The following is a 10843-nucleotide window of genomic DNA, read 5'->3' as shown; positions in this document are numbered from 1 at the left end:
TCTCTCTCTCTCTCTCTCTCTGTCCCTCTCCTACCCCCCTTTCTCTCTCTCCTGGCGTGGGATTGCATCAGCACGGCTCTATAGTACCCGCTTTAACTCTACCCTTTTTGGGCCGTGTGCAGACAGAGGGTGTCCAACCTCAACCGCTCTCAACCTCTGAAATTCTAATTGTGTTACTTTTTTTAAAAACGTACCATATTTCTGTGTACATCATGCCCGCATACATCCTCCCCGCCCTCCTTTGGCTGGCACTGTGCTCTTGGCAGCCGCTGGCTTGCAAGCAAGGCTCTGCAGGACCAGGACCAGCATACACAGGACACTTACCGGCGCATCGGAAATTGATTCCTGATGACATGTCATCCCAGCCCGCCCCGCCGGCGCATGCGCTTGACAAGCACGCAGATAGGTTCAAGAACATATGAGCGGGTGGGCCGGGCCGGGCTGATGAAGGCGCCCCTGCCGGACGGGCCGGCTGCGGGGCGGGGCGGGGGCGGCGGCCGGCGTTGTCCGCGGGCGCCCCGGGCCCGGCCGCCGCTCATTCCCCCGGTATAGGGCCCACGACTCGGCAGGGCTGCAAGGCACGCAGGGCGCAGGGCGCCGGGAGCAGGGCACAGGGCGCGGTGCCGGGGGCGTCGACGCACGTGCAACAGGATGCCGTCGTTGTCGTCGAGGACCTCTGAGTGCGACTAGCCCGGAGAGGCGTAACCGCCATGAGGTACGAAAGCTCGACCACGGCACATACCTCTGTCCCTGCACTACCTCTTTGTCAAACGTTTTATTTTTGAAATGAATTTCCGTAGCTTTTTATTGTGTGGTTTTCTGGCGATACATTACTTGAATATCCTCATATGCTGCCCTTCATACCAGGCCGATGCCTCAATTTAATTCCGATATCAGTGATCAGTGTCCTTTCAACAACCCCATCTCCTTCAACCCTCAACCCCACCCCTCATCCCCCTTCCCCGTCCGCGTCTGAAGGGCGTTTCCTGCCAGTGCGCCCTCTCCCCCCACAAGGGCCTCCCGTCAAACAGGCTGTATCCTTCCTCAATTGTGCGATTGAGGATCTCGATAAACACATGCAGCACCACCGAGGGGAAGGAGGTCCCGCACACTGAACCCTTATGCATTATTCTGTGCATAAGGATTGCTGAATTTTGTGCCGTTGTACAGTATTGTGCATAACAATAGCTTTTACCACCTACAGTATTGTGCATAACTACCGCTCACTTAGACCTACTAAGGGATCCCCCCCCCTTTTTATTGTGTTTTTTGAAATTTATTTGGTGAAAATATTTCTGAACATGAAAGAGAAAAAACAGAACACAAGTAAAAGAGGGTTCCACCCCACCTTCCGACTCCGATTTCGGTGGATTTCACATGTCATTTAAGTGGACTTTAGCCAAAATTGTACTGGCACATTACGCACGATTTTATGATTGGAGGTGGATCTCAAATGGTTTTTGGGAGGTTTTCAGGGACGGTGTACAGTACACATGATTTCAGGAGTGGTGGCCCCTTGATAACTACTACGGCTGCTGAAAGTTCTGAATGTTAACGCACAGCACCGTGCAGTTAGTGTGCACCGTGAGAGTGTGAGTGGCACTGACTCACAAGGAGACCAGGAAGTGCACACCTCTGCATAACATAGCCCTGGTGATGCAGCTCGCGATTAGCTCCGCATACCGTGCGCCTCCCCGCCACGGTCCACGCTCACGCCGCTCCACCCCGTGCACCGCCAAGCTAATTGCACCCTCACAGTGAAAAACCTTGCCAGCGAACTTTTATCGCGGGGCTACTGCTTCACACAGGTTTCTTTACTGCCAATAATTGACGCACCAGCGCACCGGCTACAGGAATTTTTTAATTGTAAGATGTACAATTAAAACTTATAATTGGAAATTAAACAGTGCTTATCGACTTAGAATCGAATGTTGAGCCAGAGTGGGAGGTTATGACATATTATGCGATTGGTAATTTGCCAATTGCAAAATATCGTACACGTATGAACATACTTTTCACAGTGTTCTTAAAAATGAAGTTCTGTTCGCTTTACCGTAGACAACGTATTCGCTGCTGCACAGAGCGAATACTTGTATTTTGCAATGCGAACGATTGTTTTCGCAAGGAAGTGACCGTGCGTGCGTCCCGCGGGGGCCGCCACTGCGCGCCGCGGACTGCGACACGGCGGCCGCATCGATTGCCACAAAAACGGGAGCAGAATCGAACGGGTAGCTGGTCCGCTTAGGGTACTCTTTTTTCTTTTCCCCCTTTTTCTGAGGGAAGGGCGGGGGGGGGGGGGATAAGGAAGACCAATAAAATCGTGATAAATAATGATTTCCCATGTGACCTCTCAAAATGCTCCAACTGATTATCGCCATCACCGATGAAATGAAATAACGTAAATAAACTTAAACAGAAAGAATTGTTTTTTTCGTCGTGTAGGTCCGATATGGCTCATCGTGCGCGGCCCGAGGGGGGTGTTTCGCTGCCGCAATCGCGTTTTCGCACGCACACCGTGGGGCGCAATTAACAAATCAGGCTCCCCGCATAAAGTGTCGCCCCAACGGGGCCCCGTGCTACCCGCCGCCGGGGTGTGCCCCCCACCCCGCCCCGCCCCACCCCTCCCCTCCCCTCGTGGAGGCGCGCGCCGCATGTCCTGTCGGCCGGACGCCTGTCCGACGCGAGGGAGATATAGGAAACAATCTGCAGGGAAAAGGCGGCCTCACACGCAAGCCATGGGGAAGGGCCTGGAGGGGGATGGGGAGAGATGTAACGTTCTCCCTGTCATCAAACTTTACAAATCAACTTCCAACGGTTGTTTTCACATCTGACAATGAGGCAAGGCTGAAACATAAAACAGCGCGCCCGCGCATGAGTTTGTCTTTGGATTGTTTGTTTCCATTATAACGTTCTTCTTCGTGATGACGACACCATGCGTCATTTTATGTCTAGATATCACGAACGTCTGTTTGCCCTTGAAGTAATAGCATCACGTGGTTAAGGCACTGCCCTCCCCCCCCCCTCTCCTTCTTACCCTGTTCTGCTGTCTTTGGATGTCCAGGACTTTCTCTCGGCTGCACAAAACTACCGGGAAGTTTACAACCTTACATCATGTGGTCTTTATTAAATGTTTGATCCGAGACTGGCGACGGTTTAGAGTGGAGAGGTTCGCAGCGTGTGCCAGGCGGACGTGAAGGGCATCCGCCCCGACCGGTAGCAACCCACAACGGACCTAACTCTGCAGGAATGTGGCTCTGGGCACCGACGAACTCGGATGAAGGGCTCCCCCAAATGTTTTAAATTAAACATTGTTGGTTGCAGTTATGACGGCAGACTACTTTCACACGATTTCCAATAAACCAGCCGATCGGACAAGGGTGACTTTTGTTTTGCGGGAGAACAAGGAGTCCCTCTCCCTGTCTCCCTCTATCATCCTGCCCCCCTCTTTCTCTTCATCAACCTCCCTTTTTCTGTGTCTTTCTGTCTTCCTCCATGTCGAACACGCACGCACACGCACACAGGGATACGCAACGTGTGCACGGGCAGAGCATCAAATGTATCGCTCTCTCCGTCGCGCTCACGGCGTGCTATTGCGTATTGTGGGGGGAGAGGGGTAAAGGGGGTGAAATTACTCAAAGGGGGGTGGGCGTCCCCACTCCCCCTCACGCGCACACATACACACACGCGCGCGCGCGCCGCCACGCCCCATGGACCTCTGGTGGCGGTCATCCAACCGGGGATAATCAGCCGGCCATCCCCTCCCACCTCCTACCCCCATCCCCATCCCGATTCGTCTATGCAATAATTCACAAATATTGCAAGCGTTCGTTCTCAATTTTCCAGGTCTTCGGTCACTGCTGCGGTATCGAGGGTGGGGCGGAAAGGGGAGAAAGGGGGGGGGGAAGCTAGACGGGCGCAGCGACGATATATGGCCCGTCCTCATTCCAATGAAACTGACTAATATATGTATCGATTTTTCGGCGCCACTCATTCAAAGAGAACACAATATCGCAGTACGCGCCGCGCCCGGCCGACCTTTGAACCGCCCTCACACTGGAGAAGAACCAGTGGAGAAAAGGGACTGTTGGCGAATCTGAGCATAGGGTGTCCATAGACCCTGATCAAGTTTTGAGGTTTTCGGCACGGCAAACCGTGTGGGTGCATACACACTGAGAAAAATAAATCTGTCTCAGCACTATACGTTTAGTCCCCAGATCGACGTTTTTTCGTTGCACTATACGTCTACCGCTGGGAGCTAAACGTAGCATCCCAGGCAAAGCAAATTTAGAGCACAGCACTAAAACTCAATGGCAGGTCACTATCTAATTTTGAGCTGGGACAAAAGTCGGGAGCATTAGACGTACGTTTAGTGCCCGGACAGAAATATTTTTCTCAGTGCACGCACGTCGCTTTTAGGGGCAACGGTGAGCCGTCGGTACGCAAGCCCGCTCGCACGCCTGCAAGCGGTACAGTACATATTTGCAGTAACCGAGTGTGTCAGGGTGTGTCAGAGCGGACGACGCCGCATTGTTGCGCACCAGACCACGTCCCGCGTAACATGCTTCGCGATATCTCATAAAACACTATTCCGCTTGCCACGCGGACGCCAGGCGAACTACCTTGGCCCAAGTCGAACCTTAGTAATATTATTTTGGTTAATTTTCCAATTTTTTGTCAAAAACCCCTTCTAGTGACTTAAGGCTTAAGGTGTTAATTTACACGTTGAGTGCGGCGTGACACAATAACATGGGCCTACACCCACCACATTTAACGCGTTAACGGTGTGACATACAGCAAAATGGGCGACATTCGGGTCAGTGTAGTATTGTGAATAATTTGAATCTGTTTAGCCGCAGTCTTGAATCAATGTCTTTATACGTCGTGTCCCATCCCCAGGCTCGAAAAATATCTATCGTGTAGGGCGTAGGCTATTTCCTACCCCCCCCCTCCTCTTCCCTCCCCCTTCTCCGGGAGATAAAAGGGCGAGCGACTTCCACTGCCCTCGACAGTTGAGCCGCGTCTCCCCCCGCCCCTTTCCCTTCCCGCCTTACAGTTACTGCCGATAGCACGTGTCATACGCCTAAGAGTAAATCGGGTTGCGGGGGTCCTTGTCAGGGCCAGAAGGGATTGGGGGAAGGGGTGCAAGCACGTCCGCACGCACCGCACATTGAGGGCGGCGGGGAAGAGGGGTCGGGTAGCGTCAGTGAGAGACGTAGTCAGCGTAACGCACGACTCTTAATCCTTCCATCACTTACGTTCACGGTTCTCGATTCTCCTTTTTCTCTTCGGGACTCGGCTGCCGTCGTCGGCAATCTGTTCAGGAATGCGGCCTTACGGCCACATTAGTAAGTTTTCTTTTTGCAACAAAGTGGGTACTTTGACTGGCTTCATTTTGTCCTCTCTCGGTCAACCTAGTTGCACCATCTCTAACTCTGCACCGGGGATCCCCCCCTGCTCATCTTTTCCAGTCCGCGAGGCATTTGCGAATGGCCCAGCCTCCAGTAACCATGAAACTCGAAGCACAGCGCTGCCAATTGCCAGAATGTCTGCACGAGTTGCAAAGGGGTTGGCGGGGGGAGAGACGCGGTCGGGGGAAAAAGGGGGGGGGGCGTTGGTGCGGTCTGCAAGGCGGCGGGGGCTGCAAGGGGGCAAACTGAAGTGCCGTGCCGTGGCGAGCGGCGGGGTGGAGCGCTGGACCCTGTGGCCGACGGTGTCTGAAAGGAGCCGGATGCAAAAGGATGTACCCCATCCCATGCCCCCTCTACTCTCCTCCTCCAAGAGGGAAGGAGCGGGTAGAGGGGCAGCCGGCGGGGGCGGGAGGGGGCGACGACGTTGTTGGCAGAGTCCATTTGGGCGACGTGACACGTCCCCGGGGAATAAGGAAGTGCCGTTGGGTCGACAGAGACTGAGCCAAGCAGAATATGGAGCAGTCTGCGCCACGCGCTGCCACGTCCAGGACTTTAGAGACCGCGCCGCGCCGCACCGTCCGTCCCAAATGTGATAATCGGCGCTCCAGCTCCAGTCGGCCCCGCCCGCCTCCCCGCACTGCTCACCGGCGGGCCGGGCCGCCCGGCCCCTCGAGGCGCCCGGGGAGCCCTGAGTAGGCCGCCCGCCGCGCGCCCGCGCCCACGCACTGCCACGGTAGCCTACCCGCGCGGCGCCGCACCGCCGTGGGGGCCAGCAGGCAGAGCACCCCGATATTTATAATTAACCCTTGTGTGCGCTCTCTCTCTCTCTCTCTCTCTCTCTCTCTCTCTCTCTCTCTCTCTCTCTCTCTCTCCCTCTCTCTCTCCTCCTTTCCTTTTCCCACCATCTCATTCTCTTATTCTAGGAACGTGAATGTGCCCCGGCCGGGCTGGGTGAACGACAGGGTGGGCGGCGTGGATGTTCCCAAGGCCGCCGACGCCGCCGCCCCGGCCCTGTACCCACAGGGGCCGAAAGGCATCGCCGCCACGAAGGACCGGCGCGCCGCCCTTGCGACGCCGGTGGCGCTGCCCCCCGACCTGGACCAAGAATCTGTCACGCACAGCGAGCCCGAGGAGGTAGCTTAACCGCCGTCCTTCGGCCCTCAGTTCCCTCTTGGTTCCACTGTTTCGAAGAAATACTATATACGCCCCCGCAAACTACGAATTATCCAATTTTCGCACGATAAAGAGCGCGCCTGCAAGGTTAGTTAAAGGGCGAGCTCATCAGGGTCGACTGTTACCACTTGCTGCCGTGTTTGCCGCTGGCGCGTATCTCATCGCATTCAACTTGTTGTTAAAAAGAAAAAAATATAATCGTTTCAAAAAAATTAGGGGCCAAAAATCCTTGAATCTTTCCGAATTTTTCTCAAACATACGTAAATAAATGTAAGGAAAAGCATTGACTTTGAAACAAGGGGAAACATCAGTTATAAACCAGTATAGGTATCACTCGAAACAAATGAAAAACCCTCAAAATGAATTGAAATGGGAGAAATTATAATTCAATCGTTTTGGCCAACTTCAAGTTCCTTGATTCAAGGTCAGGCCTTCGATTTTCTGGTTGATAAGAAGTACGCGGTGCCATTGACAACAAACAATCGAAGCAGGGAACGTAACGTCGATATCTCAGACCGCGACCCCCGCGCCGCGTCTGACTGATTGCGTTCAACTAACTGCGGTTCATTGAAATACAATTACCCCGTTTCGCAACATTTGGTTAGGTTAGCATACTCTTTCTATGTTAAATGATTGAATAGAGTAGACGAGTCTAAGAAACCAAGAAGAGTGTAACCTTCCGGTGACCACGTCTCTAAGTGCCGGTGGTATTCCTGCCTCGTCCAGGAGAGCCACGGCGTGCTGAGCCAGATCATGCTGGGCAGCTCGCCCGCCCTCGCCCGCGCGCTTGCCGCGCGCCCGCTCAGCGCCGCGTGGGCGCCCGCCCACTGGCTGCACTCCGTGCTGCGAGCCACGGGGGCGCCCTGCTTCCTGGACAACCCCTTCTCCGGCGCGCTTATCCTCGTCGGTACGTACGCGGCCGTGGAGGAGACCCTGTGGTCGCTGGTCAGGAGGCGGGAATGCCTGGGTACTACTATTATTGCTCGAGATGCTGGGTCACGTTTCTCATGCCATTCTTGTGTACGACAAATAAGCAGCAGTATTTCCCGGCACCGTGCTCCGAGTTACGCGTGGTCCGTGGGTAGCGCGAGGGCCGGCCCGTCGGCCCGCGCCGCCCCGTACACAGGAGTGGAGGCGGCCGCCCCGACGAGTTGTTGGACGCCAGAGCTAGAGCCTCGGCGAGCTTGGAATTCGCCAAAACTCGGAAGAAATCCATCCTTGCTTGCGATTTGGGAATCCTTCGACTCAGTAATTCCAGTTTGGGGGACAGAGGGGGGAGGGGGCGTCCATTTCCGAGTGGACCTTGGGAGGAAAGGAAAAAAAAATCCTCGCCAGTTCCGCAAACACGCTGGCGGCAGTCTCCTCCTCTGATAATAAATGTATTAGAAACCGCACATCGAGTCGACCCAATGGACATAATAATGTTAGGCAAGAATAAGAGTCCGAGGCTCAGGGTTGGCGTGGTGCGGGCGGGCCGGCGCGGCGCGGGGCGGCGTGGCGTGGCCTGGGGTGGCCTGGCACCACGCCCAATCATATGATGGGGGTAATTTAGGGCTAAGACTCGCCACCCACGTCCACTGGCGAAGATTTACTTGATGTGCGTGGCGCGGCGTAGCTGTCGGCCTGCATGGCTGCCAGAAGCCGGCTACCCCACCCACATGCCCCTCCAAAAAAGAAGAGAGAAAAAAAATCTGCTCGTTTGGGGGGAAGGGGAGTCTGTCCGTCCGAGATGACCGAGATGCAGCGCGCGCGGACGACTCGGCAAGGTTTTCTGCCTGAAGGAGGCCAAGGCCTTTTCTCCGAGGAGCGCGCTCCCGGCCCAGCCGTGTCACTAGTGGTGGTCTCTGCTGTGCCCAGCCATGGCGGTGGACGAGAGCTGCGGCCCGGAGGGCGCCGGCGCCACGCTGCTGGGGGCCACCTGCGCCCTGGCCGTGGCGATGGCCCTGCTGGGCGAGCGCTCCCTAGCCCTGTCCTCCCCAGGACTCACCTTCAACGGCGCCCTCATCGGCGTCACCCTGGGCAACGGGACGGCCCTCCACGACCGGGCCTGGCTGCTCGCCCCCATCGTCGTGCTGAGCGCGCTAAGGTAGGGGCGCCTGTGGGGTAGGCAGTCCCGCTCAACAGACCAGTGCCACGGGACTGCCTACCCGCCAGGCGCTAGCCGAGGGCCGCAGCACAAGCTCAGCTAGGATCACTTCGCGTCACTTCGCGTCCGGGGTAGGTTTGCATGACTTTCAAGTTTTGCGGATGGTCAGCACTCGTATTCAGTTCTATTTGTATTGGTCGGTGCACGCTCGAAAGAAAAATCACATTTAGAGATAAAAAGTATTTTGAATTTGAAGAAGTGGCATGTCATACCATATCATGCGTAATGAGGACTGCTGCCATAATGGGACTCATTCGCCCATGCTCCCTGGTTCCTTTGCCCCGTCGGGTTCGGCGCGGGCTTGGATCCACATATTATAAGTCTGAGTCCCACAGAGATTGTTGTGCGCTGCCACCACCGCCGAGGCCGCCGCGAGCTACCCGCAGAGAACGGGGGCGGAGAGGGGGCGGAGCCCGGGGGTGGACGGACTAAATGAAGTGAGGCGAGGCGCGCGCGCTGCCACGCACAGATAGTTGCGGGGGCGGCGGGGGGCAGCGGGGGCGGCGCATGGTGGACGTGCGGTCGGTGAAAGCCGCATAAGCGTTGCGGTCGCCCGTAGAGTCCCCGCCATGCTGCTGTTTGTGTTGGCAGCGCGTGGCTGAGCCGGGGCTTGTCTGCGGTCCTGGCGCGCGTGGAGATGCCCGCCCTCAACCTCGCCTTCAACGTTCTGGTCGCGCTGTGGCTCGCCGTCGAGGCGTCCTGGGCCCCGGGCTGGCGCGCACCCGCGGGCTCCTACCCCGCTAACGCGTCCACCGTCGACTGGGCTCAGGTATGTGCTAAGGGGGTATGGTAAATCCGATTGAAATGAAATAATCTTTTTATGCAATAAGCGACTCTCACTCCTTTATAGCACGGTAAAAATGACGTCCTGGTTTTCATGACGGTTTATTGCGGTTTATTGTGAAAACCAAGAGGTCTCCACGTGCATTCTATAAAGACGTCTTGGTTTTTCCAAACTATCATGAAAACCACACGACGTCGTTTTTACAGTCATGGCATGTGACTTTATACCCTGGATTCTGAACAAGTGATGCCTTGTCCAGGTGGCGACCAGCGTCCTGATGGCTCCGGGACCAGTGTTCGCCTGCACGAGCATCACGTCGTGCTGCCTGCTGTACGTCGCCTTCCTCGTCTTCTCGCCCATGCTGTTCGTCGTGGGACTGATTGGGGCAGCGGTTGGAACTCTGATTGGTCAGTGATTGGTCAAGAATGGTATTGAATAGTTTTATCGCCCCCTTTTCAGTCGAGATTAGTTCACCCCGTCGCTCACAACACAATCAATAAAAGGCAAACATACAGCCCGTTTGCGCAGTACTTACTTTTCTGAGAAGAACAACCCCCGTCTCACCCTCGTGCTTTGCCCACACCGCCTTCTCCCGCGAGCCCTCTCCCAACGACCCCTTTCCCCGCCGGCCGATATGCGCCGTCGGCTGCACTCCCGGTCCACGTCACGGCCACCGGCGTTGACATCTCTCGCTGTGCTTTACAGCCTGTTTTCTTTTTCCTCCTCGACCCGTAAACTCGATTATTGGCACTTTCTTCTGGCACTTGATGCAGCGGTTAACGCGCGCGCTGCACGTCGGCTCGCCCGTAAAGTGGTGCGCAGGGCTTCCGGCCCAAGACCCACCCCCCCTCCTGCCCCACTCCGCGCTGCAGTCGGGCCGCCGGGGAGAATCAGACTTACCTCGAAAACCGATTCAAACAGCACAGCTAAAACGATGCTTGGAAATATTATCTTTGACCTTTGTTCCCTAAATGTAACTCTATCTTCGGAACAATAGTGTATTTCGACTAACGGAGGAAGAAGAATAGCAGGTAGAACATGAAGGTCCCTGATTGGCCGAGCGCCTACCCCCACACAGCGCGTGACGTAGAGGCGGGAAGCTCTCGGCCAATCGGTAACGTTTATGTTCTACCCGCTGTTCTTCTTCCTCCGTTAGTCGAAATACACTATATAGAGGAAAAGGGGGGGGGGGACTGGGGCACTTCTTTTCAGGAACAAAGCGGTCACTTAAGAAAGGTTATCACGACACTCAGGAATCCAGTTATTGTTATATTGACTAACTAAAAAGGAAGTGGGATAAGCTAGCTTCACTCGGCTTTGATGCCCCACCTT

General features: G+C 55.5%; 1 protein-coding gene across 1 annotated transcript in view; it reads left to right on the top strand.

Annotated features, from left to right (window-relative positions):
* Window positions 1-542: 542 nt before the first annotated feature.
* The window catches only part of LOC113209787 (urea transporter 1-like), a 20929-nt gene continuing 10628 nt past the window's right edge, over window positions 543-10843 (top strand). Inside the window, exons 1-6 of the mRNA XM_052277449.1 lie at window positions 543-715; window positions 6332-6542; window positions 7308-7488; window positions 8439-8667; window positions 9319-9496; window positions 9771-9918. Of these exons, the coding sequence (XP_052133409.1) occupies window positions 711-715; window positions 6332-6542; window positions 7308-7488; window positions 8439-8667; window positions 9319-9496; window positions 9771-9918 (952 nt within the window). The 5' untranslated portion in view covers window positions 543-710. The remainder of the gene's footprint in view (window positions 716-6331; window positions 6543-7307; window positions 7489-8438; window positions 8668-9318; window positions 9497-9770; window positions 9919-10843) is intronic.

The sequence above is a fragment of the Frankliniella occidentalis genome, unplaced genomic scaffold (genome assembly GCF_000697945.3).
Source record: "Frankliniella occidentalis isolate FOCC.00 unplaced genomic scaffold, Focc_3.1 Scaffold10, whole genome shotgun sequence".
Lineage (NCBI taxonomy): Eukaryota > Metazoa > Arthropoda > Insecta > Thysanoptera > Thripidae > Frankliniella > Frankliniella occidentalis.
Note: the sequence above shows the minus strand (reverse complement) of the source record. Positions and strands in the feature narration are given on the sequence as shown.